Source organism: Halictus rubicundus, chromosome 11 (genome assembly GCF_050948215.1).
Source record: "Halictus rubicundus isolate RS-2024b chromosome 11, iyHalRubi1_principal, whole genome shotgun sequence".
NCBI lineage: Eukaryota > Metazoa > Arthropoda > Insecta > Hymenoptera > Halictidae > Halictus > Halictus rubicundus.
The window spans coordinates 3,512,173-3,539,811 of NC_135159.1; the positions used below are offsets into that span (position 1 = coordinate 3,512,173).

At 41.8% G+C, this 27,639-nt stretch overlaps 4 protein-coding genes across 7 annotated transcripts; 2 read left to right on the forward strand and 2 right to left on the reverse strand.

The window, feature by feature from the left end:
* Positions 1-175: 175 nt before the first annotated feature.
* Neurl4 (neuralized E3 ubiquitin protein ligase 4) lies at positions 176-8,404 on the forward strand. The gene is made up of 17 exons (XM_076796504.1): positions 176-380; positions 992-1,207; positions 1,287-1,757; positions 1,825-2,025; positions 2,129-2,348; positions 2,429-2,525; positions 2,621-2,797; positions 2,911-3,219; positions 3,319-3,512; positions 3,598-3,887; positions 3,966-4,359; positions 5,127-5,451; positions 5,549-5,745; positions 5,842-6,047; positions 6,124-7,352; positions 7,595-7,747; positions 7,814-8,404. The coding sequence occupies exons 1-17, from the start codon at positions 222-224 to the stop codon at positions 8,007-8,009; spliced, it is 5,034 nt and encodes a 1,677-aa protein (XP_076652619.1). The 5' UTR covers positions 176-221; the 3' UTR covers positions 8,010-8,404.
* On the reverse strand, positions 8,077-11,740 carry Gbeta76c (guanine nucleotide-binding protein subunit beta-2). The gene is made up of 6 exons (XM_076796508.1): positions 11,308-11,740; positions 11,053-11,198; positions 10,622-10,921; positions 10,329-10,530; positions 10,027-10,243; positions 8,077-9,904 (listed from the first exon to the last, which is right to left on the reverse strand). Exons 1-6 carry the CDS (start codon positions 11,374-11,376, stop codon positions 9,798-9,800), a joined length of 1,041 nt encoding a protein of 346 aa, XP_076652623.1. The 5' UTR covers positions 11,377-11,740; the 3' UTR covers positions 8,077-9,797.
* Positions 11,741-12,165: 425 nt separating this feature from the next.
* On the forward strand, positions 12,166-27,636 carry Plod (procollagen lysyl hydroxylase). Of its 3 annotated transcripts, XM_076796506.1 has the most exons (9): positions 14,551-14,851; positions 19,631-19,862; positions 19,941-20,281; positions 20,396-20,849; positions 21,068-21,295; positions 25,175-25,496; positions 25,604-25,708; positions 25,977-26,123; positions 26,836-27,636. In XM_076796506.1, exons 1-9 carry the CDS (start codon positions 14,758-14,760, stop codon positions 27,118-27,120), a joined length of 2,208 nt encoding a protein of 735 aa, XP_076652621.1. In that variant the 5' UTR covers positions 14,551-14,757; the 3' UTR covers positions 27,121-27,636. The 3 variants fall into 3 exon arrangements, 1 of the variants encoding a protein (XP_076652621.1); XR_013083045.1 differs by lacking the exon at positions 14,551-14,851 and adding an exon at positions 12,166-12,391 and having other exon boundaries at positions 25,175-25,708; positions 25,977-26,978; XR_013083046.1 differs by lacking the exons at positions 14,551-14,851; positions 25,977-26,123 and adding an exon at positions 12,166-12,391 and having other exon boundaries at positions 25,175-25,708; positions 26,177-26,978.
* On the reverse strand, positions 21,292-24,450 carry LOC143358960 (immunoglobulin domain-containing protein oig-4). Of its 2 annotated transcripts, XM_076796510.1 has the most exons (5): positions 24,253-24,450; positions 24,004-24,154; positions 22,206-22,390; positions 21,784-21,933; positions 21,292-21,690 (listed from the first exon to the last, which is right to left on the reverse strand). In XM_076796510.1, exons 1-5 carry the CDS (start codon positions 24,433-24,435, stop codon positions 21,532-21,534), a joined length of 828 nt encoding a protein of 275 aa, XP_076652625.1. In that variant the 5' UTR covers positions 24,436-24,450; the 3' UTR covers positions 21,292-21,531. The 2 variants fall into 2 exon arrangements, with proteins under 2 accessions (XP_076652625.1, XP_076652624.1); XM_076796509.1 differs by lacking the exons at positions 24,004-24,154; positions 24,253-24,450 and adding an exon at positions 22,816-22,921 and having other exon boundaries at positions 22,206-22,422.
* Positions 27,637-27,639: the final 3 nt, after the last annotated feature.

Sequence of the window (27,639 nt, forward strand, 5' to 3'; positions counted from 1 at the left end):
GACAAACTTTCTTTACTCTACACCTAAATACTTACAATCGTTTATTGTTGTTACATATACAATTCGAATCTCCCTCCAATAGGATGGAGCGAGACGAGCTATGCGCGCGCACCGTTAGTTCGAAAGAGAGAGAGAGAGAGACGACGGTGGGACAGGAGTGGGGATGACGCATAATTCGGTTACATGTCGACGGTCGGTGCACGGTGCACGGTGCACAACAAATGGTCGACATGTTTCATCAACGGTGCGGTCGCCGTATAACTTTAACAAACAACAATCGCACGGCCATAAGGGACGTCTCGAACCACAATTATGCACTGGTACTCAGCGCGGAGCCGCTCAAGGATGGCGAACTTTTCGAAGTTCGCATCGACAAAAAGGTAGCCGTGAAATCCTGGTGTCCCATCGGTTCTAAGTGGACGGGACTTCTGCTCGCTTTCCTACATCTGTCAAAATCTGTTGTTTACAATGCTGTTCCTTTAACACTAGATTTACGGGACCCGTCAAAATGACGGATTCTAATATTTTTAATTTACGAATATTGAGATTGTAAAGATGCATCCATCAGAAATTATTGAACAAATTGATATCTTTGGATATATATTATTAAAAAGATGGCCACAAATTTTGATAGATACAATCATGTTATTTTTGTAAAGTAATGTAAAATAGTCATTTTTAGTGCTCCGTAAACCTAGTGTTAAAGCTGCTCGTGTACAGTGTGATCTTGCTGCATAGTATTTCTATCGCAAATGTAATATAGAAAACTGTTGTTCGACGAATTGTGGTTCGCAAAACACGTAAACTTCGCAACGTTTCTAGTGAATAGTTTTTCAATGTCTGTTTTGATGCTCGTGTCACGTTACCTTGTGTTTCAAAAATGAAGTGAAATGAAAATGTACTCCTTCGGCAATAAAGACGTCAAAGGAATAAAAGGATGTCTGTTTGGGTAGAATTTATCATTTTTTCTCTATTTTTGTGTCTCATTCAGATGGCATCGTGGAATGGTAGCATAGTAATTGGGGTGACAGTATGTGCCCCAGAGGCGATAGAATTGTTCTACCGTGCTGATAGCCTTGTTCAAGGAACCTGGATCATGACCGACTCTAGTATAGTCTACCGTGGAACCAAGATAGTAGAAATGTATGGAATGGACCTTGCAACCTTGGAAGAGGGAAATACTCTAGGAGTGCTGAGAACATCCAACGTGAGTTTCAAAGATTCTATACTAATGTTTCTTGGTATGTTCTATCTCGTTTAATTGTTAACAATTTTTCTGATTTTAGCACGAACTGGTATTTTATATTAACGGCATCTCTCAAGGCGTAGCCGTGACCAACATACCGGAACGCATTTTTGCAGTTGTAGATATGTGCGGTGATTGTGTACAAGTGACTATTATTCACCCGCAAATTACTCCTGCTCTGTGTAACGATCCAAAAGACCAAGTCGAAATCAACAACGACCGTGTTGAAATCAATAACGACTATGTCCTTGGAGAAGCATCCAATTCCTCCACAACTAATCTAGTCGCTAATCTGAATGTTAATCTAAATGTTAATGTCAACGTTAATTTACCTAAGAACCCAAGCCTTGCTGCCATTAGAGAGGATAGACTGAGGTTTCACGAGAGAGTCGGCACTATGGTGAAACTTTCGAACAATGCCCGAACCGCCGAGAGGAGAAGACCTTTAAATGAATTTAATAATGGTGTAGTAATGACACATAGACAACTGAGGGATAACGAATTGTTTGAGGTAGATGAATGAGGATACTTGTTGTTCGAATAGAAACAGTTCTGTACAATGACTTGTGTTACCGCAGGTACGAATCGACAGACTCGTGCGCAAGTGGTCAGGCAGTATAGAAGTTGGAGTAACCATGCACAGTCCTACGGCATTGGAATTTCCAGCCACGATGACGAACATGCGCTCAGGAACGACGATGATGTCTGGTTGCGGGATTTTGGTAAACGGAAAGGGCACGTGCCGCGAATACGGACAATTCAATCTGGACGAGTTGATGGTAATGTTACTCGTTTATACACGTATATGCTATACGTATGCGGATACGGATGGATAGAATTCTATTCGCCGCATATTATTGTAAAATACTGTAAAACGTTTAGGAAGGTGATAGGGTAGGCATGGTACGAGGAAGCAATGGAAATCTTCATTATATAATTAATGGTCTGGACCAAGGAATCGCAGCCAAAGTTCCTGCAGGCATATGGGGCGTTATCGATCTCTATGGCATGACGGTGAAAGTAACGATCGTGGATCGGGACGAAAGGGAAGATCAGAATTTAGTTACGAGAAGAAACACGTTGCAACTTCAGGATCTGAATGGTGTGCTATCGATATCAACGTTTCCACCTATGTATACAAGGTGTCTCAGCTGTGCAATATCTAAATTTTTTAATTTCCAGAAACAGAGGAGGAACCACCGGATAGACTAATGTTTCACTACTGTTGCGGTACACACGTAGAAGTAATTAACAATGGCCGCACTGCGCACAGGCCTAAGTAAACAATCTTTCCGAATCGGAAACATGAATACGCGAAAATATCATGAGATGTATCGCATTTCGAGGTGGTTGATACGCGTGGTTATGTTGCAGTGTAATGGATGATTTCAACAATGGGGTTGTACTCACTTCGAGGCCGCTCAAACCGAACGAATTGTTCGAAGTGAGGTTGGACAAGATCGTAACAAAGTGGGCTGGTTCCATCGAGATAGGAGTCACTATTCATTCTCCCACCGAGCTGGAGTTTCCGTTCACAATGACAAACGTTAGGTACGTCAAGTAACGTTTTCGACTGTTGTTGATATGCATCCATCCCACCATTTCAATTTTATGTTAAGTTTATCGCCCGTGTTATTGCTCGAAGGTGGTCATGTCCCTTGCAGATCCGGCACATGGATGATGACGGAAAACGGGGTGATGCATAACGGAACTGCAATTATAGATCAGTATGTACAGAATCTCGATCGACTACAAGTAGGAGACCGCGTCGGCGTGATGCGAAAGGATAATGCGACGTTGCATTTTTATGTGAACGGCGCCGACCAGGGTGCCGCGGCGATGAACGTACCCGAAAGAGTTTACGGTGTGATAGATCTCTACGGCCAAGCGGCAATGGCAACTATAGTAGACAATACTGATTTCTATAGTCCCACTACCAACAATTCAAGCTTCAGCAATACTACTTTATATAGGTCCGTAAGCGTGTTGCATCGCTCTAGATACCTCTGAAACGGAAATGAAGTTTGAAATTCGTTTTAACGCATTTCGTTTGTTGCGTTCTTAATTCACAGTGATTTGAGGTTTCATCACATACACGGCAAGAACGCGAAGATCATAAACAATGGACTGACTGCTCTGAGGCCTAGAGCATTGGGCGAATTCAACGAAGCGATCGTGATTGCGAATCGTGCGCTAAGGGATGGTGAAATGTTCGAAGTGACCATCGATAAAATGGTGGAAAGGTGGACTGGAGCTATCGAAGCGGGTATTCGAGAATATTTTTGAACGAGAGTTATTCTTGATTTCCGTCGATCTTGGTCCTAATTTTAACAAAAGTGTAAATATTTTAGGCGTGACTGTTATAAGACCGGACGAATTGGTATTTCCATCCACTATGACAGATATCGATCACGATACCTGGATGTTATCAGGATCAAACGTTATGCGAGACGGTATCACAGTGAGGAATAACTACGCCTGTGATTTAGACAAGGTAGTCGAGGGTAATAGGATTGGTATGATGCGGTGTTCGGATGGTAGCTTGCATTATTATTTAGATGGGGTAGATCAAGGATCCGCTTGCACCGGATTACCGCCACACGTGTACCCTGTGATCGATCTGTACGGTCAATGTGTACAGGTACCAAAATTTATTTTACAACGATAGAAACCATGAAACCGATTCTCATCTATTCTTATGTTCGAATACATTTCTCAGGTGACCATCGTACTGCCAGAACGCAGAGACCCCATAACGCAACGGTACTTGCCGTCGGAGAACAGTATTAGCCAGCAACCTACGTCCGTGATCCAGTTGCAAGCTCAGACGGAGATCATGCACAAATTTCACGAGTCCGTTGGTTTGAATATTCAACTGAACAGCGACAGAACTGTAGCGACCAGGTGTAGGGAGTACAATAACTCTGTGCTATTGAGCGAGACGGCGTTAGAGAACAACGAGATGTTTGAAATCGCTATTCAAGAAGTTGCAAGGGAGTGGAGCGGTTGCCTAAGAATAGGGGTGATCAATAACGAAAGTGGGAACTGGTTGACAACTATGAGTCTTGTGCCTGGGATGGGCTCCATCCCACCTGACGCTTGGTATTTGACAGGTAAGTGGTACCAAGGCAAACTCGTTACACCCCTATGTACAGTACATTATATATACATACAGGGTGTCCCACATAAATGGGAACACCTAAATATCTTTCGTATTTACAGTCCTATCAGAAAACTTCAGAGGACAAAGTGATACTATTGAAGGGGGACAATATAATGGTGAAGAAAAAAATTTTTTATGTCGTGTTTTTTAATGAAATTTCAAGGTCACCGATGTTTTTTTAAATGAAATAGTATATTTTTTTACGATAGCATGATAGACAATAAAAAACTGAATTTAGAGGATACCACCTTTTTGACCTTGAAATAACCTTGAGCAAGAATAATCATGTTGAAGCGGATGAAATGTGGAAGTTTAAAACTTACGTGTTTCAGCAAAGATTGAGCGTTGTTTTCGTCGGGTTGACCTTTACATATCATAATAAATGTTCGAAATAGTTTTCATAGTAAACAGCGTATGTTTATGTAAAAAAAAAGGAGGCCAATAATAGGCCCGTACTTTATACAAGGAACTCGTAAAAAAAATATACTATTCCATTTAAAAAAAACATCGGTGACCTTGAAATTTCATTTAAAAACACGACATACAAATTTTTTTCTTCACCATTATATTGCCCCCTGCAATAGTGTCACTTTGTCCTCTGAAGTTTTCTGATAGGACTGTAAATAAGAAAGATATTTAAGTGTTCCTATTTATGTGGGACACTCTGTATATATATTTCCCTCGATCTCTTCGTTGTACAACTTTTCTGTATGTTAGGTAACGAAGTCAGACACAACGGACACGTTCTCTGTATGAATTACTGCCCAAGCTTGGAATGGCTACGCGCGGCTGATAAAATAGGAGTGAAACGCACGCACGAGGGTAATTTGAAGTTCTACATAAATGGGGAGGACATGGGGGTGGCGGCGACCAGCATACCGGAAGGTGTGTACGCAGTGATCGAGCTTTTCGGCACCACCGTGGCTGTGAATATTACGAGTACCAAGCAGCAGAACCAAGCTGCGGTCTCGCCGAACGCCAGTTTAAGGCTCCAGGACTCGTTGGAGTTGCTGTTGGACCCTATGCCGCCGGTTCTACGAAAGTGTGTCGAATTATCTGAATTGAACTATCGATTTATCTTCCACATTTTTCTTCCACTCGGAAGATTTCATTGTACCATGCGATAATTCGGCTTGCAGCGATACTGGTATGGATACGTCGATGGATGTATCCGAGGGAAAGTTGGCGAACGAGGCCACGCTCACTCCAACGCAGCCCGCTGTTGTTCATTCGATAGGCGAGACCGACTGGAACTACGAGTTCCACGAGAACCACGGGAGGAACATACAGTTGGAATCAAAGACCACTGCGCGACGTGTAGCCAGTTACAACCAAGGTAACGAGTCGTAAACGGGACGATATTCTATTCTAGAACGTATCCCTCGACAGTACATATTCTACATATTCTACATATTCTAAATATTTTTGAAAGGTGTCGTGATGTCTAGTCGTCCCTTGATAAAGGGCAAGCCATTCCTAGCTAAAATAGAGAAGATAAACGAACAATGGGTGTCGAATATTCTATGCGGGGTAACTTGCATCTCGCCGGAGAAGGCGAATTTTCCTCTAACCGCGCTTGGCTTTAAAAAGCACTCGTGGATCATTTGCAACGACTGGATATCGCATAACGGTGTCAGGGTAGGTGTTTCAACGTTAAATTCAGGCACAATCTGAGGATTATGAAATATTATTGAATTTGTGTTATTTGCATCAGGTGAAAACAAAATACGGCGCCGCGTTGGAGAATCTCCAGTTGAATTCCGTGGTAGGTTTGTTCATCGACGAAGAGAACAGGTTGCGCTTAATCGTTAACGGCATAGACCAAGGGGTCGCCGCGACGGACCTACCCCCTTACGTTTACGTTGTCATCGACCTGTACGGCCAGTGCGAACAGATCTCCATCGTCGGGAATAACGCCGAGGCGTTCTCCTCGGCTTCTCTCTCCGCGGACAACACTGCGACTGTAGCATCAATGGAGACCATCAGGGCGAAGATAGAGGACACGGAAAACTCTCGAGAAAAGGCTGACCTAGAATGTCACGAGAAGGAGAATATAGTAGCGGCCGCGTCGTCCAATTTCTCATCCTCTACTTCGCCCAGCATGTCCAGCCAGTGCAGCTCGTACGTCATCGTGGATAATATCCACGAGTCTGAGTATTCGGGGTTGAACAGCGATAACGCGCCTCTAGCAAAAATTGAGAAGAAACCGGACCCTGGTGCATCTGACAGCAGTACGAACCATATCGAGACAAACACGAACACCAACACTAACACTAACACTAACACTAACACGGACCCGAACGAGTCAAGGTGCGAGAGAAGCAAGGCGTATGATAACTCGAACCAGCTGAACCGGAACAGCGAATGTACAAATGTAGAGATTAATAACGCGACTAATATTAATATTAAAAATGGTACTGCGAACAGCGCCAGCAACATAACCAGCCTGAACAGCAATAATGCGATAAACGAAAGCATAGTTTCTTCCAGTTTAAATGAGATACGCTCGAACATCGGTTGGAACAATGCCATCGAGAAGAATACCATTAGCGGGAACACGCCTCTGGCGGGACAGAATGCGACCTCGAATCACAGTGCACCTACTCTGCAGTTATTGCAAGCTCCGTCCACTCCTCTTGGAACGAACATTATACCCTCGAAGAAGTGCGAGTACTTAAAGGCCTGCACGAGGCTGAAGAAATCGCTGATTTTACCGGATGAGTTCTTTTCCTTGGACGATGTTTTGTGTTATTGTAGCGCCTGCTACAAAGTCGAGGGAGACAGTGCAATATGCAAGAAAGGCGAGCCGCCGGCAGAGTTCGCCGTGCCTGTTGGTTGGGCTAGATTTCCACTTAAACAGAGTATCAACGCTAATCAAATCCCACAGAGCACCACGGACAAATGGCACGTCGCTTTCTATGGGATACGTTTGGATGCGATTAGGTAAGGACATCGTTACTTATTAATATGTAACAACTTATCCAGCCAAATTATGCATGAAATGGAACCTGCCAAGCCCTCGGTGATCAACAATTCAACGAAATCGAACTAGGCGTTCGTTGGTAGCTTTTAATAATTATAGAATATATGTAATGTGATTATGGTTGATAGGTTTCGGTGTACAGCTTAGTTGAATTGCATCAGGACATTTAATTGGATATACATACGTGAATTTTCATTTATAGACTCATATTGGATACGGGGGAGCTAATGACGAAGGAGCAGCTAGACATCAGTAACTTGACAATGAACATGAAAGCGGAGGACCAGAATCCTCAGGTAGTTTTCTCCCCCAGTATAAAATACGCTGCGTCCGAGGAATTCACCAGAAAGTATCCGTAAGTGGTTTCATCTGTTCTAACAACAGTAAATCTCTCGTATTTAACCATTTATCTATTTTCTAGGTACATCGACACCCAATCGAATAAAAAATTAAATGCATCCACTGCGTTCCAATTGTTGGTTAGACCTGGTTCGTATACGATCAGCCCTGGCGTCAAGGATGGTAGCGATCCTCAATTCGAGTCGAACAAATGGGCAACCAAAGAAGCTGGGGCTACAGTGATCGTGGCCCTCTTGATTCACCTCGATGGATTTTAATTTAAATCTCCATCATCTCATCTTCTTCTTTTTCTTCTTCTTCTTTCATGCTCACTCACTCACTCTCTCTCTCTCTCTCTCTCTCTCTCTCTCTCTCTCTCTCTCTCTCTCTCTCTCTCTCTCCCTCACGCTCTCTCTATCTCCATCTCATACAAAAGAAGATAGCCGACTCAGGACTTCAAAAAATTATCAGCTCTTAGAAATGTGTGGAGCATATACATATATAGGTATGTATTGTGCAATTTTTCGGCTGAGAAAATTTACTCTATCGAGTTAAGATTTAAATTCTGTTTATTTTAAACCCCTTTAGGTGAATTTCAAACAGTAAAAAATTGCGTAACACACCCTATACATATATGCTATACGCATCAGTAAAATTTGATAATTTTCTGAATCTCTTTGTCAGTGGATTGGAGGTCTTTCCCAAACGGTTCCACCCACTTAGGAAGTGCAAGAGTTTTTCCCAAATTGTGATTTGCTGCAAGAACCGCGTGTTCAAACGAATGTAAATACGTAAGCATGACATTTTTTAAGCTCGATTAAATCGTACCTTCGCGAATCGTGTATGCATATTTCCGTTGAACTGTTCATCGTTATGTATTTCATGGCGTACAATTGTGGTTACTTTTTCTTCGGGATCATCTGTTTTCGTAGTGTTCTCGATCATCATTCGTCTCATCTTATCTTCGGCATACGATTATTAATCAAGAGGCAGGTGTAAATTTTGTTGACCGCCGAATTGGAGCGATTCAAATCGGAATATCGACTCGTTCGAGTATGCAGTAGCATGTGTATCGGATACATAGAGTGTATGTATTATGTTACACAGGCAATATAGCTACTGGCCTAGGTTCACCTTTGACAAGGATTATGTCGAAGAGGTTCGTCGATAGATCAAAGAAGCACCTCATTAATCGTCGATACTTACGCCTAAGGAATACAAAATGTTTAAGTATTAGTCACCACGAACGAAGAACTTTTCTCTCCTTCTCTCTTTATCTGTCTATTTATCTATATCTACCTACATACCTACCTTACCTCTATTTCTATCTCTGTCTATTTATTTTTCTTTGTTTATAAAGCACGCCGCTCTGAAACGTCGATTACAGAGACACGTTAAATGTATAATGTAGAAATAAAATCTATGCAAATTGTAAATCGTAAGTTTGACACTGCCCCTGGAGAATTTCGAATAATCGAATCTCTTTCTTCCCACGCGCGGATTAGAAAGCTCAGGTTGAAAGTGTAATTAGTATATTTTCGGATACTCTGGGCTGCGTCTATGTCGCAGTTGTTGTTCCTTTGTCTCGCAATAAATAGCGTGTGCATTTATAAATCCGTAAGAATGATATAAAGTGAAACAACAATGAAAATAGGCATCAACGTGTTTATATTTGTAGATCGAGATCAGTGTTCGTATGTTTCGCAGTTTATTTAACATTTCTTCTTCTTCTTCTTCTTCTTCTTCTAGTCTTATATATTTTTCAGTTTAAAAAACAAATGAAAGCAAACGCTCCCAAGTGCTACGCTTCAAGTAACTATATATCTTCCTGAACAGAGACACGGAAGGTGGTTTATGCGCTTTATAATAGATAATAGAGACGCTACAAGAGTTTATACATAGAAATTAATCGTCAGAGTAGTTGCGTGATTTGGTACGCAGACCTACTCGTCCCTATATCGGAAACTTGGTAAACAATGAAGCGCAGGCTTGAAGACTTGGGTTTTCCTCCTTCCTTCATCCTCCTCCAAGACTCTGAGACATTACTAACAGTTCTCTTCCGGTTTCTACACCCAAATCCGGACATTCTGATCCCATGAGCAACTGGCAACAGCCATACCGTTCCCTGAAACGCTCAGCGACGTCACCCGGTTCTCGTGGCCTGCTAGAACGCCTTCAGAACCAAAGGTACGAATGAATACGATTGAAAAAGAGCTGTGTTAAGTACATATTTCATCTAACTCGTGGCTTGCGTTGTTTTAGGGCAAACCGTGAGAAAACAATTGGAACACTCACCGTTGTACTGTTTCTTCAATGTGTCCCAGATGTGAATGGAATTATCGTCGCTGCCACAGAATATAAACCTACCGCTCAAGGATAATCCACACGATGTGAAACCAGGATTTCCGCTGGGCGGCTTGAACTCTGCTATCTGCTGGTCCGACCTCAAGTCCCACAGTCTTGCCGTCTTGTCCTCCGAAGCTGTTACAAAAGCTTGTCCCGATGGATGGTACTGAAAAACGGTGACCGAGTTCCTGCCTGTGATCGTGATCGATCCATGATCGAACTAACAATAAGCTCTCTCGGACCATACTCACGCAAACTGAATTCACATCGGCTTCGTGGCCGAAGAAAGTCTGCTTCGCGGTTTCCTCCCTCAAGTCCCACAGTTTACATGTTCTGTCCACCGATCCGGTGATGTAAGTGTTAATATCTGGGGACAAGCTGATGCTAACAACGTCTCCAGCGTGCGCGGGGAAATCTGTCGTCTTCTTGTTGGCCTCCAGATCCCATATACAACTAAAAAAGAAGAAGGAGAGGGGGGACGTTGAGGTTGTCTCGGTACTAGTCCAGACCTACTGTATGTACACAATATTTCAGGTCAGCACACATTTTCATATCGCCGGACCCGGTGATGATTTTCTTATCCTCCAAGAATCTGCAGGAAGAGAGAAAACCCTCGTATCCCAACAGCTCTCTGACTATCTTGGCTGAGCCTGTGGCATCACGGTTGTTCACGTCGTAGACCGTGCACATGTTGTCCATACCACCGCAAGCGACAAAGTTTCCCGATGGAGCGAACGCCACTGACATCACCCATGCCGATCGCAACGGGATCACCTGAATTTTGTTGCCGGTCCACGAGTCCCAGATGATAAGCTTACCGTCTAACGAGCCGGTCACGCAATGCCTGAAACCGGAACAACTCTTTTTGCAATATGCCTAACTAGAAACCAGTCCCTATGCCAACTCCCGGAACGCAACTGCTACGCTTGACTACACCGACCATCGCCAAGGAGAAATCGAAGAATCGGGACTGACCTACTGTCGCCACTGTAGTGTACCGAGTTCACCTTATTGATGTGTCCCTTTAGTAACTTTTTCGTCGATAATTTCACCTTGGGCGCATCCGCTACACCACTGCACGTGTCCTCTAAGGTGGTATCCTGTTGTTTCTTTTGATCCTCCTGGTGCACAAGGAAGAAGAAACCTTTTGTCGTTTGTTATAATCGCAAGCAAGTATCTTTCTGCTATTCGTCATTGTTGTTACGATCACCGCAGTCTTTCTAATACAACCTTGCATTTGTTGATCAGATCTTCCAGCTCCTTCTTCAGAGCCACCGTCTCAGCGTCATCCTTCCCCATTTTCCGGACTGGCCCCTATTTCTTTGGGAATCACGACGCAACTGGAGCTGGAACTGGAAACGAAACGCCAACGGTCACCGATCCACAGACACTGACCAGCGAATTTCCATCGAAACGCGAAAGAAGCCTCAGCATCGTCTAACTTGCTGCCCCAGTAATCATATTAAACCGAGGCTTGATCCCATTTGTTGGGCATTTGTTCGGCTCTCCGGCCTAACTCAATTACCTACATACATGACACAATCCTTATTTTTCATTGCGATGTAATTTCTTTTTTTTTTTACAATTTATGACATGTTAGCTTTATTCGTAGAACAAGTTCGTCTGTCGATGCAGGAAGATCGGGATCGAATTTAGATGGGATTGCACCGCTGAACATTTCATTTTTTATCATCAACCAGTCTCGTTCCTTATCATCAGAGATAGTATTAATTTGAGTCTTTCTCCTTTTTTCCTTTTTCCTCCGGGCAAACTATGTCCCGTGCAGATAAAACGACCGACAGTTAAATGAAAGTGTGAGAGAAATAAGGAATAGGTATCTGTTGTCACAGTGAATAGGCCCGAACATTCTTTTGCTTAGCAAAAACTGTGATTCGTCGCGCTTTCCAATTTCATTGTGCCTATAAATGTTTGGGTCGTATACCTGTATGGCTTTATAGTTCTAGCGGGTGATCGGTCACCAATAAATTTGAAATCGTACGTGAAAGAAGAAGAAAGTGTCGAGACCGCATTTTCATTCGGATATTGGAGGCTCTGTCGAAAAGTGTTCGGTTACGTTTGTAAAATTGAACTGTACGATAAGTCATGGTGATCAGAAAGGAAGCAGTTGCGTTGTTCAGTGTTCTATTATTAAATTACGTGAATCGTTTGGTGTCAGTCGAGGAAGTTTGTTTCAGTGCGAATCAATCAGCCTATGAAAACGCGTCGCACAATTGTGGTTCGTTGAATATATTCAAAGAAGTAGCCGGTGAACGTTACAAAGAGAAGAACGAAACCGAAGACTACGTTTTGAACGGTGAGTAAATATACTTGTGTCGTAAACATATTTAAATTTAAATTTTAAGCTAAAAATTGTAAATACATATTTGAATTTTCAAACTGGACGCCTCTTTACCGACTTGTCTTAGCGCAGACACAATTTAAAACATCTCTCAGTCGGTAAGTCGTGAAGCACCATCTCACTTACCGACACTCGCGCAAAAGCAAGTGTTGCACAGTCGGTAACCGTGTTATTCCACGCACCGTAAAACGAGTGTCAGAAATTCCATAGCTGTTTTGTAAAACTACTCCTAGTGCTCCGTTTAAACATCTTGAAACATTCAGAAGGTATAATAAAATTTTTTTCCTAACTTATAGTCGATAGATTTTATTTCACATTAGACCGATGTTTCGATGAAAATCTATTAATAGAACAATAGAAAAGGTTAACCTATAAAGGACTCCGTAGAATACATGTCGAGTTCAAAATGTTATACAATATTTCTTCCACAATCTCGATCAAGTACAAGTAACTAATAAATTGTGGGAAAACTAGATAACAACGAAGATGAAAGTATAGTATCGATAGTAGTACATAAATGATTAGCCATCGTTGGTAGCTCCAACTACAAAATATACTATAGCACCCTGCAGACGGCCATTGTAGCATCCAGTCCGTGTCCGTAATCGTAAATACAATTTCAATCGTCTCGATCTCGGTAGCATGTAACCGGACTATTTTTCGCCTTCGTTTGATCAATGGAAACACGGTCTCGACGCGCCTCCAACGTTCAAGCAGCCGCACAGTGTGACGAATGGCCTTTTTAGCTGGACAAAATTCTAAATCGCCTATTTTTCTGTATTTATCGATTAATATGTTTACAGTTGTATAAAATATGAATAATTATTAATTTTTTACAACATTTAGTTGGTTTTTGTTAATTGAACAATATATTTTAAGTGATTTATAATTAAATATAAAATACAACAAAGTTAGTAATGGATCTATGTAACACAAAATGATTTAACAAGTAGTAGATATTGTCAAAGAAGACGTCATTTTTGTATGTATGGACAAAAAGAATGTAATTTTGGAGAAATTATTGTAAATGTTACTTGGAGATTCAGACATATTCAAGCGGGAAAGAATTATTCTTTGGTTTAGTATAAGGTTTCAATTTATAAATAACAACTCTACTTCATATTATTGTTTATTATTTTAATAAAAATATAATAACATGAAAATATAAATAAAACGAAAGAAATAACGGAGATCAGAATCAAAGTCTTAAATAGAAACGTTCGGTTGCTAAAAACAAATAACTTATAAACTAATAACTTATAAACAAATGTAAATAGAATATATCTAAACGTATTTGTGTTACGACAAATATTTGGGTTTACGACTGAAGAAACGAATTTTCATACGAAGAAAGTTCAGAGGAACACTCGGAGATCTTATCATTGTTTATTCCTTCAATATACAATTAATGAGACCAATCAATAGGTTTCAACGAGTAGACTAAACAAACTGCTAAGTGGCGACGGCAATCGGCATCGGCTGCGTTCGAAATGCCCGGCTCGGGCTATGGTTGTCACGAGCGTGTACGTAAAACGACGTAACTTCATTGTAAAAATTAGTATAGTTCTGCAACATTCTGCAAGCCAATTTTGGTATTAAAATAAAGTAGAGAATCTCTACTTTATTATATGTAAAAATCATCGCGTGGAGCGACGTGACCTATATACTAATTCATTAACGAAGAGTAGTAACATGGGCGTTTCTGTGGAAAAATAAGTACCGTCTTTGACACTTAATTTACAAAAATAGAGGAATGTTATCGATAATTTGGAATTACTAAAGTGAAAATACATGTTTTGAGATGTTATATCCATAATATATAGGAAATTTAAACACTCCTTAGTACATTTTAACATATTTCTAGCGCGTATGGAAATGTGCCCATTCATTTATAGGTTAGGTGTTCGTCTTTTAGGTGAAGTTTACACGCTCTGTAAACATACAACAAAAGAATTTTAAGGTTTAATATTCAAGGGTTTTAATACATGGTTATTTTAGATTATATCAGCACAGTTAGTTTTTGTTTATTTGAAAGTTAATTTTGTCCAGCTAAAAAGGCCATTCGTCACACTGTGAGCCGTGTCCAGTTACAAGTTGCAAGTTGCAAACCATGCTTACGAGAGCACTGTGTTGCGCTCGCGACGTGGTAAGGCGAGAGAGGCAGTGTCAGCGTCAGCGAACATGCACATCGAAGATAGTAACTTTCGTTGAAAAAGCGTGGGAGTAGCGGCGAGGACTTGCTTGCCGGTGTTCGAGGTTGATCTTAGTCGTAACAGTGCGTTCGCCGCGCTCGCGTACACGTCTCTGTTCCCGTCGACAAAATGCCTGAAAAACTAATCGGATGCTGTCTGCTCTGGAGCTTGTTCTCCGCGTACCACGTGGTCGCCGAGACTCCGCCATCGACGGATGTGGACGGTAAATAGTTTTGATCTTGAAGCACCGCTTGACCCCGTGCAACCATCCGCTCACAATCGGTTATTTATCATTTATCTGCGAGAACCCTTTTTCGTGAATGGTTCGTCAAACATGAATGAAAACCTTCTCGTTTTTCGTCGCTCGAACACTCGAACACCGCCGACCGAGCTTCTCTTCCAGAGTTTTCCACCGACGAGACCGTTTCTTAATCGTTCGCTCGATGAAAGCTCACTTGGTACATGCCAAGCTTATCATTTCTATCCGTTCGAGCGTGTCCAATTTAGAGCAACTCTTCGAAATCTTTTCTTCTAAGAGAATCAAGTTAAAGATAACTTTGGAACGTGGTCTATATCGTATGAGACTTACGGAATATTTGTATTGTAGGTATTAATTTTTCTTCTTCTTTTTCTTTTTTTTTACATGGGTAGAAAATGACCGAACCAAAAAAAAATTTTCTTGATGCGACACCAATTCGAGCAACTTTCTTTGTAATAATGTATTATATGTATGTATGTTACGATCGTACAGTTTTAACTTTTATATGAAGAAGAGAATCAAATATTGTTCAGTCGGGCGTTGTATAGTGCTTTTTGTGGTTACTTGACAGGGAAAGTTCTGGTACATTGACCCGGGAAGATTACGGCTTGGATCAATCATCGAAATATTTGATCTATAATCTCTAGTCTTTGATTGCATCGTACGTTCCGCTATCGTGGATTCAAAAGTTTTCGCGCTCATCGGTAAATTCGCATTGTATCGAAACATAGAAATGATTTATCTCGTTTATCGGATGACTAGGTTGAGAACGGTTGACCTCTTTCTGTCCGATTTCGTGCGAGATGACGATACATATTCTTATTCGTGGCACGGAGTACGTATCGATAGAAAAACTGATCGTATTCGATCGTAAAGTGCACCGATTCGAAAAACAATCGAAACGATAATGCATATCGATCAATCCAATGGAGACTGGCAATGAGCACGACGAGATGAATCGCGCGATCGCGCGTAGGATTTAAATCGTTTTGCATCGCTTTGTTTAATAACGCATTCTTCTTGCTTTTGTCGTGCTCGCGGCGACGATTTTTCCTAGGAGCGATCCATTTAATTACAGATGTTTTACGGTTACTTTTATGCACTGACCGTGCGCACGCAAAAAAGATGTTAATTCGGTCTTGGATTTTCTATGTTTCGGTGGCTAACTAGACCGAGCGCGGACCAGTTATCTTTCCATTTCCGGTTACTTATATGTATACATATGTATATGTATTTATGTATGTATTGCGCGCGAGCCTGCGTGATTCCGGACATGCATCTGTCGATCTGATTCACGAAACGCGTATCCAATGAGCAAAGATTATTCTTAAAATTTTCAGCTAGACTTCTTACTACCCTAAATACGATGTATTTAGTTCACCGGTCGGTTCATCGAAACGTGTAGAAGATTTTTCTGTTAAAAGGTCATCATAAGCAAATATATGTGTGCACACACGCAGCACGCCTACACAATAATTTAAATATTCCGATTTGATGTGCTTGATTTGAACCGGGATTCTCATATAGCTGGGGTATTGTTCGATTTCTTCATTGATTTCGAATATTTGATATTTCTATCATAATTTTCGAGTCCAGATTACTCGTGATTGGTATGCCCGATAATTCGAGGAATGACGCGATTTTCAGCGCAGCCGGCTTGCTCGTTTATGTCACGTTTAAAACATGATGTCACGACGAAAGGCAGCAGCTATGAGAACCATAGATGAACCCATGCGTTGGTGTTATTACGCCAGAAATAGATGAACATACGCTTTGTTATAGCCTGGAAAAGAAACGTGTCTGAAATAAAGCTCGCGTATACACCGAGACTGATATACATAGGCTAAGGGATCCAATTACTGTGCCTATATTAATTATACTTATCTTTAAAGCATAATGAATATTAAAAAGGAGACGTTAAATTTTTTTCATTAAAATCTGTTAGTATATATGTTATACGTATATCTCTTTTTTAATATTCATTATGCTTTAAAAATAAGCATCATTAACACTAGAACTACCGAACCAGTCAAAATGACTGGTGGATGATTTCTTCTTTCACAATTACTGAAACTATGAAAACGTTTTCATGAGAAATTTTTTAACATATCTCTTCTTTGGAGTACATGTTACCATAAAAATCAATCTTGTTGTTATTATAAAGGGATGTCTAAGTCACGTTTAGGGCTTGGTAGTTCTAGTGTTAATATAGGCACAGTAATTGGGTCCTTCACCCTATGTATATGATATGGTCAATGTGTGTAACACCGGCATTGTATAAAATGACTGGGCACTGTATAGAATGCCCATTCGAAAAGACATTGTACAAGATGCCCGTAACAAATTTCAGTCATTCCATAAAATGTCTGGACATTATACAGAATACCTAGAGGGTGGTGGTCAATGTATTGAACATTAAAAAATGTGTTTTTTATTGAGACAATAAATTCCTTAGTCAAAATCAATGTACAGTCATTATAATCATGGTTACTGATAAGGATTATTTATTGGAGCGAGACAAAGAACTGTGGTACTTGGAATTACAGAGCTGACCAGTAGCTCTGCACATACATTTTTTTTAAACACATTTGGTTTTGCAGTTGCATTTCTTATACCCTTGTGACCCTGACACGCTGTTGTAAGATGCCGCCTCCTTCAATTTTCCTCTTTTGAATGGATTTCAAATGGATGCAAGTCAGACACTAATTTTGCCCCTTCTTTTGTCGATAGGGTTGAGCAAGTGGTACATTTTTGTGATTCACTTTCTTCAACACAATGCGATTTTGGATGGATGGGTCGTTCCGAGATGTCGGTTGTCAATGCTAGTACCAAGTGGTCCTCTGAATTCCACTATTCTGCTTCCTTTAGCACTGTGTGATGTTGGATTGACGGGTTATTCTGAGTCATCGGTTGTCGATGCTAGTTCCAAGTCTTCCTCTGAATGTATGCCGTCAACTGCTTTAGTGGGAATACTGATGGAAGTAAGGCCATGTAATCTTACGAGCCAAACATAGCCTCGTAAGCGGATCATCCTATCTACATGCAATGCACGGTTCTTCTGAAATTGCACAAATTTCAGTCCCAATGGCCAATCTGGGGTGTTGTTTTCTGCTAGTCATGCAGCCAATACAGATTCAACATCCCGGTATGCTCTTTCCACTGAACCTTGTGACTGGCTGTGTCGAGGTTTTCCACGTACTATCTTCGCTGAAGGCTACATCTCATGCAATTCTGCTATTTCAGAATTTACAAATTCCCTGCCATTATCAGACTGGAGAATAACGGGTGCCCCAAAAGTTGTATTGATGTCCAAAAGATGATAACCCGCTTCTTCTGCCCGCTTCGTCTTCAAAGGTTGCAGAAGCACAAATTTGTTTAGGTGATCTTGATACACCATGATGAACCAGTAATCATTGCAGTTTTGTGATTGCATATCGATGAGATCAATTTGCGCTCTAGAACTAAAGGCAGAATGCAAAATAGGTTTTGTAACTAAACCACGTTTGGGCAACGTGCTCTCCTTTTGACAAGAAATACACAAGTTAAGTTAAACCATAACTGTTTCTCTAGTAATATTACAGTACTTGCGTTATAGTTCTTGAATCATGCCCAATGTCTAAATGAGTACTATGTAAAACAGAGGTGACAAGCTTGCGGTGTCTCGCGGACTGCAGTTGGTCTGTGTCCCTACTTCCTCCTTCATTTTTTCGTTTGGTGCCTCGTTTTCAAGAAAATCGAATTTAAAGATCCGTCATCAAGTCACTTCCAAAAATTAAGAGTGAGTTAGGATTAGATCATCTTGGAGGGGGTACAGGAGTACATGCGATAATAGATGAAGATAAAAGAATGTCGGTTGTAGGCAGAGCACTAGCGATGAAAGATAAACATAAGAGAACCCAGTAAACAATTTGCAAAATTTGTCTACAAATTCCTATCAATCTGTGTCCGCATTAGGCTCGGTATTTGAGTGCAAAGATTGCAGCTAAAATTCCATGCCAAATTGAAGCCAAACCTTGACTTCGTTATAGAGGGCAGGTTGGTCGCACTAAGAGCGGACCTAACCTTCTATACGAGGAAAAACGGAATTAAATTATTGAAAATACCTGAAACTTTAAATTATATAATTTAGAAGTTTAAATAAAATTCCATTTTCCTTCCCACAACAAGGTTTACTCCGATTTTGCCGGATATTTACTCTTAGAGCAATGTTAGGTCCTCTCTTAGTGCGATTGACCTGCCCTCTATAACGAATCCAAGGTTTGGCCCCAATCTGGCAAACTTTACACTCAAATCCCGATCCATTTGTTTCCACATTTGGCTAGGAATTTATCGACAAGTTTTGATGCCAAATTCATACAAAATAGGGACCAAATTCTGCTCCAAGCCGAGTTTGGTACCAAATGGACAAGTTTTTTGGTCGCAAAGTGTGATGCAAACGTCGCGCAAATTTTGCTCAAAACAGCATTTGGCTAATGAGGTAGTAAAATTGTACTGTCTCTAAAAAAAATATAAGTATTATCTCGAATACGCAGAATATTTATGTTGCAACAAGGTAGCTATGCTAAACTGTTTTAGCATGAAATACTAAATAGTTGTTCAACGATCGAGTCCAGAAGATCGATTTCCCCGAAGAGGTGCAATCTCTGTGGTCTTTGACCACTGGCATCGTATACTCTCTACGATGCAATTATCGACTGTGTGAACTTGCGCGTGTCTTAGTTCAAATTTCAATTTCATTTCCAGATGTATTGGTGTTTACCGTTGCCACTGCCGAGACTGATGGCTACAAGAGATATCTTTCGTCGGTCGATACCTATGGATTTCGCGATAACTTGAACGTGCTGGGAATGGGAGAGACCTGGCAAGGTGGTAACGTGAAGGCTCACACCGGAGGAGGGTACAAAATCAATTTGTTGAAGAAGGCTTTGGAAAACTACGAAAACGACAAAGAGAAGATTGTGATATTTACAGACAGGTTTTGAAATACTTTTTGAAATCAGTCCTTGCACCCGGTCACGATCGCAATATTTAACAATTATGTATACTTTTTCAGTTACGACGTGATCTTTTTGGGTGGTTTGGCGGAAATAGTAGACAAATTCAAAAACACGAACGCAAGAATATTGTTTTCTGCCGAAGGATCGTGTTGGCCGGACAAATCGCTGGCGTCCAAGTATCCGGTTCCGGCACAGGGGAAACGTTTCCTAAATTCGGGAGGCTTCGTCGGTTATCTTTCAGACGTCTATGCAATATTACATTATGTTCCTATAGAAAATACCGAGGACGACCAGCTGTTCTTTACCAGAGCGTTTCTCGACGAGAAGTTACGCGAAGAACACAAAATTAAGTTGGATCATAAGTCCGAGATATTTCAGAATCTCTATGCAGCCGTGGGTATGTAAATCAAATCTACTAATCCGTTTACGTTTTCGTTTTCGATAAGACAAGACGCGGTTCTACCATTCTATCATTCTTCTCCAATTCTACGAATGAAATGTTTGTCGATAGCCGACGTGGAACTAAAATTCGAGGGAGGAAAAGCTTCTCTCGTCAACACCGTTTACAACACAGAACCATTGGTACTTCATGGAAACGGTCTCAGCAAGTTGTCGTTGAATTCGTTGGGAAATTATCTGGCCCAGGCTTGGAACTCCGAGACGGGATGCGCAATGTGCTGGGAAGGCACGATAGAACTGAACAAGACACTGCCAGAAACGTTTCCGGTCGTGGTAATCGCCGTGTTCATCGAATGGCCGACTCCTTTCTTGGAGGAGTTCTTCGGAAGGATATACGATCAAACGTATCCTAAATCGCAGTTGCATCTGTTCGTTCACAACAACGTAGAGTATCATCAGCCCATTGTAGACGAGTTCATGAGGAAGCACGCGATCGAATACAGGAGCAGCAAACAAATCGTTGCCAGCGATAAGGTTGACGAAGTCGACGCTAGGAACATGGCCATGTATGCGCGACAGATAACGACCAAATCCGAGTCAGAATTGGAGCTCTTACTTGTTGCGCTGCGACGCCCTCGAGTACCCAAACTCGAGTGCTCGAGTGTTTGACTATATTAGGATAACGATAGAATATCCGGCTAGTAAGAGATCCAATTCGAAATGTCGGATATATCGCTAATGAAATGTTTAGTTGAATATTTGAAATTCGAATCGGTTTCTGTAGGGACTACTGTTTGCTGAAACAATGCTCTGGATATTTCTCTGTCGACTCCGTTTCACATTTGGACAACGAGCACGCGTTGAAGCTGCTTGTGGAACAGCAACGAGGAATCGTGGCACCATTGCTAGTCAGACCGTACAAAATGTGGAGTAACTTCTGGGGTGCAATTATGGACAACGGTTTTTACGCAAGGAGCTTCGACTATATGGAAATTGTGAAGAACGAGAGACGGTGAGTGCTCGAAATGTTTTTCTGTGAGCTGCATTTATTTTCTAATGTAATACCATGTATACTAACTGTATATACGTGTTCGTGTATATATGTATATGCATACTTTATAGATATATACGTGTATACGTATACTATGTATATGTATATATGTTTATACGCATATATTCGAAGGAGTCCAGTTCGCTTTTAATCTACAGTAATTACTCGTACTAGTTGGTCTCGGAGGAGCAGCAAACTTAATCGAAAGCAATAGAAAAGTCAGTCTTGAAGGATCTGCGATCGATGCTGTACATGTTATCGGCCGAGCACTCGTATACTCCAGCATCCATTTGAGTCGCAGGATCAATCTCTAGCTTTGATTTCACTTTATCCTCTGCGATTTGCCATTCGTGTACCTGAACATCGAACGTGTTCACATGGGTTACACACACGGTTCTACGGTTCTACGTTACGCTAATCTATTACGGTTTGTAATGTACTATACGTACGTGTAGGTAGAGATGGCTGTAAATCTCGGCTCCATCCTTGAACCATGTGATGTGTGGACGCGGGTTGCCACGCGCGACACAGAGGAACGCGATCTTGTGACCCAGAACGTACTCCAGATCAAAGTGCGACGCCAGCGTTATCTTCGCACCCTAAAGAAAGATACGATCCAAACTGTTAACAAACTGCAATGACATTTGTTTAACCCTTTCAATACCAACGCCGACTTTAGCTTCTGGCATCCACGTAACGAGCGGTGAATACACCAGCTATAATTCCCGGCTATAGTCGGCATTCGCGTAACGTGTACAGATGGAGAGTCCGGTTCAGAGAAAGCTTACCCGCGGACGCGTACCTGGTAACGAAAGGGTTAACAAGAAAAACCTGGAGACAACTTTACTCCAAAGTGGATGGATCCACCTACGTTGTTATTATTGTAATACTGATCACTTTCCGGATCACGGTATTTTCCAGTTATCGGCATTCCTATTTGGACACGCGACCGGGTCTTACCCCTACCACGTCCTCTTCGTCCAAGAATCTCCTGACTATTTAGCAATAGAATGATCACAAGGAATAGCATCACCATCAAGGAGCGTGACATGATTAGGTCGGTAACCGAGGGTCGTCGCAACAATAGCCTGGGAACAAACGAAAAAAAAGTCATCGATGAGATTGGGACCCAACTGTTTGTCGGATCGGACAAACAAAAAATTTGCTTAATTATTTCGGTGCAGCAGGTTCGCTTTGTCCCGTGTCGTGTCAATTGTCTTTTTAATCTTATGAATAACTTTCACTTTGTATGTCGAAAGGGATTGTTGCCGTATTCCTTGAGATTCTACCTGGACACCACCTAGTAAACGGGGCGTGGAATGACCCGACAGCAAAAACCGAAACACTCGGAAATTAATAGAAACTAGAGAACTAGATTCTTTGATCCCTTAGCGTCCTGTTGAATCGAGCCCTCTAAGATACGGAGTGCAGCGTTTCCGAATGTGGTGCAAGTTTTCTCTTTTTTTTTCGCAGATACTCACCGAGCAGCACAGACAACGTACGACGATCTCACGGAACTCCGATGTAACTGACAGCCGCCTAATCATTACTCCCCTAGTGTCCTCTCCTATCCATTACAAACGTATAGGCAAATACTGATGAACCGCACTTGTGTAGCGTATACGTGAGAGCCGATTATTCTTTTGACACTTATTGCGTTGCAGTGATCAATGAATTTCGAATCCCGTTCGACCAGAACTCGACGGGAGATCAAGGGAGGCTCGATGGGATCGACGGGTGCAAACGTGATCAAAACTAGATGCTCCGGACAATCAACTCCGTTACTGTCTTTTTCTCTCTCTCTTTATTAATTTCCAGCATTTTAGACGCTGTATTCAACTTACTTCGGTTTAGCTTTGACTTTGCGCAAATTTTTATCGAAAAGTGTCTTGCATTTTTTCTTCTCTCATCTTTCTTTCATCTTTTTTAGGGGAACTTTTCAAACATCTCGGCAATTTATTATATAGATTTGCAAGCGGCGAACCGTTTCGAATATTTTACGCCTCCCAGACCAGACGGGTATGAGACCCTTATGAAAGCCAATTGTGATTTAATGAATATGTGCTGGGGGAACTATAAATTTCCAACGTCACGCGCAGAAAGTCTTAATGTTCCGAATGGAGCTCGAGTTTTATGGAAAGCGATCGAAAACACCTCGGATTTGTATCACTTGTACGAATTCGTTGTAATTACAGCGAATAATCGGTTGGATTAAGTCGGACGGATAGTCGGTTGATAGCGCTTAAAGAGAATTACTCATCGGTGATCTGAAACGATTATTTGTCTTCTCCTTTATTACTTCCTTGTGAACAATTAGACTGTGACGATGATCATCATAAAATGGCGAGGTCTTTGCCACTTCTGTGGTGGAAAAGCTATGTCGTCGATATTGGTACAGTCGCGAAAGCGAACGTGTATTTCAATAGGTGATCATAACGTAATCGGTTCTGAAACCACGTCGGTCCACGGCATATTGGTTGTCGGCTTGACACTCGTAAAACCCAGCATCTTTTTGCGTGGCAGGGTCAATCTCCATCTTCGATTTAAGCGTGTCGTTACCCACGGACCACTCGTGCACCTGCAAACAGACGATACACGATCTTTTTTAGGCCCTGAAATAGTTTGCACCTTACTCGGAGCCAAACGACAAGCGACACGCGACAAGGATACCTGAAAGAACTTGTGATGGTACAGTTCAATTCCATCCTTTAGCCACGTGATCTCGGGCCTTGGGAATCCAGTGGCCATGCAAAAGAAAGTGATTTTCCGGCCTAGCATGTAGTCCAACTCGAAATGAGAGGCCTCCATTATTCTTGCTCCCTGTGGTATCCAATATTTCAATGCTCTTTCGTCGTATCGCTGTTGCGTCTAAATGGTAATACACCGGACGATCTGAAAACCGAGAACTGAGAACTCACATCTTTGTGCTCGTAGTAATTGACGCTGGCTGGGTTTCGATGAGGAATCAGAATGGGCATCCTAGACTTGTAGACTCTTCCACCGCGACCCCTGTTACTACCTCTGACTCCACCAATCTTTGCTGCCTCCGTGCTGACCAGTAAATAGACGAAGAACAGGCACACGTGTCTGTATGTTGTCATTTGTTTCGATCGGAAGATTGTATCACACCGAACGAACTCTGCCTTCTTCGAGAACTTTGGCTACTTCGAGAACCGTTGTCTGCTCTACACTGAACAACAAACGGTTCGTTTGAACCTCGACATGTAGAAACTTTGCTATTGTTGCTAGTTGACCGGCGCGGCGGCGAACCGTCTGGGAGACGTTTCTCCCGTGGTGCGTCGAGTGGACAACCAAAGTCAGTGGCTTTGGGTTCCTTTCGTCCCAACAGCCTAAAATATGAACGGACTGTGCACCCGATGAACATGCTGTCATTGGTGACAGAGTTATGGATCTCAATTGGATAATTAGGCATAACCCATTGCCAGTGTATTCATCGGCCAATCACGACCCCGGACCGATTGCCTTACAAAACATTTAAGCGTTGACATCTGAAAAACAACATTGTCTCTCATGGTTGACAGAGAACCGCGTCCCGATCCCCAATGGATACGCGTCTGTTCTTCGATGACCTTCAGCTCCTGAGAATATCGGAGCATCGCGATACCCACGTGGCGGTGGTAGCATTCGTTGAATCAGGAACGATGTATCCCTCCTTTTTAATATTTCCTGATTACAACAAGTAGAATAGGGGTTCCGAGAGAAAGAGTGAGAGCGAGGGTGAGTGAGTGAGCGAGTGAGAGATAGAGAGAGGGAGAACGAATCTATTTAGATTATTATAATACTTACACGTATATCTATACAATATTCCTATCTTTTCAGGGGACTGTGGAACGTACCTTTCGTTAGCAGTTGTTACTTAATCAATGCCACATTGATTGCTAACAAAGAGACTCGTCCATCCTATTCGGAGGGAGATTTGGACACAGACATGGCCTTTGCTCATGGCAACAGAGAGCGATATATCTTCATGTATGTCAGCAATAGAGTCGACTTTGGGCATCTCGTTAATCCTGACAGCTACGACATTTCTATGAAGAATCCCGACCTGTACCAAATCATGGACAACAAACTGGACTGGGAGAAAAGATACATACACGAAAACTACTCGGAGAACTTCAATCCCGATAAGATTCCGGTTCAGGCAAGCTATAGATATCGAATCTTTTGTATGCGTACCATTCGTTTGAATTTGAATACCTTCCCTTTAATCGTGCTTCAAATTCCTAACTCGATTACATGATATTGCAGCCCTGTCCGGACGTGTACTGGATCCCCATAGTCAATGAGAAATTCACCAAAGAGTTGGTGGCAATTATGGAAGCGTTTGGAAAGTGGTCCGATGGAACGAATAATGTATGAAAACTAATTAACGTGGAGTCTAGGCTGTGGATTTTATGCATCTATAGAATATAAATTATAAATTCTATAGAGAAATATATTATTAGAAGTATATATATATGTAAAAACATCTATAGTTGCATAAACATTCGCAGTCTAATTATTACGTTTTCTTCTCGTTCGGAGAAACTGTACCGATATCGAGCTAATTTTAATCGAGTGAAATTATCGTGTAGAGTGTAGACTAATTAACGATTTTTCAAAAGAACCATTTGTTCGACAGGATCCCAGGTTAACGGGCGGTTACGAGAACGTACCAACCCGCGACATTCATATGAATCAAGTGAACTTTGAACCGCAGTGGTTATACTTCTTAAAGGAGTACGTTAAACCTCTGCAGGAGCTCGTGTTCACCGGATATTATCACGATGTAAGACCACCGATTTCTCACATCCAATAACGCATGCGTCGATTCGTTTCTAGGATCCACGTATCGACGGCGGATACGAAGCTGTTCCAACGCGAGACATTCACATGAAACAAGTCGGCCTCCACGAATCTTGGTTATACTTCCTTTCCGAATATGTCGCCCCCGTGCAAGAGCATATTTTTATAGGCTACTACACGAGCGTAAGACCTCAACAAATTCGGGAATAGGTCCTCCTGGTTGCACACGAGACTTCTCGACATCTATGCGCGCGCACCAATTTCATTCCTCCCTTCATTATTTTTTTCCAATTGGTTTGCACACCGCTTTCTGGTCGACACAAGGCTTCGTATTCATATATGCTCCTATAATGGGCTTTTACTATCGCGGATACTCGAGCAGTAAGAGCTCTGAAAGAAAGTAAAAGGTTCCATTCGTTGCGCATCGACCACGTTGACTGTCGCGTAACAACCACTAAATTCCTCAAAATTCTATCCAACTTACCATGGCGATTAGATATTACGTGTAACGCGACAGTCATCGGGTATTAAACTTGTTTGGTACTATGTTACTATATCGAACAGCTTGTAGTCGCTGCTCCAACGCAACGATTCTTTTCGTAAGTAGTATATGCTTACGATAAATAATTGTTGTAGCCTTGCGTGCACAAGCTGCTTCAGTCATTCGATAATTAACTGTAGGTATATGTTAACAGCCAATTCGAGCTCTGATGAATTTCGTTGTGAGATATCGGCCGGACGAGCAACCATCGCTGAAGCCACACCACGACAGTTCCACCTACACCATAAACATCGCCCTGAACAGGGCGGGGGTGGATTATCAAGGCGGAGGCTGCAGATTCATTCGGTACAATTGTTCGGTGACAGACACCAAGCCAGGCTGGATGTTGATGCATCCTGGAAGATTGACTCATTACCACGAAGGGCTCAGAGTCACGAATGGTACTCGATACATCATGATCTCGTTCGTGGATCCTTGATCGATCGGATAGATCGTAGGACAGCATAAATAATCATTCGAAAAAACAAACGTGTTGTCGTTAACCGATTGCGGACGTTTATACAAACTTGAAATGTTATACCGTAACGGGGATTGATTTTGTATTGTCGTGTCGAATAGCTTTAGCGTATTCGTGTTATCGTGTTTTCGATATTAGGATGGATATGCATAAACCTCCGCAATCGAATTGAACTAAAACGAAACGGAAGGAAAACAGTGAGCCCCAAGCAACTCTTTCCGTTCGAGTTGCTGTTGATCAAGCCACGTGCGCGGCAGAATCGTTTCATCTCCGTGTACATCTATCCGATAGAAAAACATTAGCGGGGAAACTTAATGTCAAAAGGACATATCCATCGTATTTAAAGAAGAGGAACTCGTTCCACCTATCGATGTTATTTTTCTAATACGAAAAAACAGATACGAGAGCAAAAGATATTAGCGACCAAACGTATGCATTTGTATGGAAATAAAAAAGAAATAGTAGGTTGCATTTTTACTT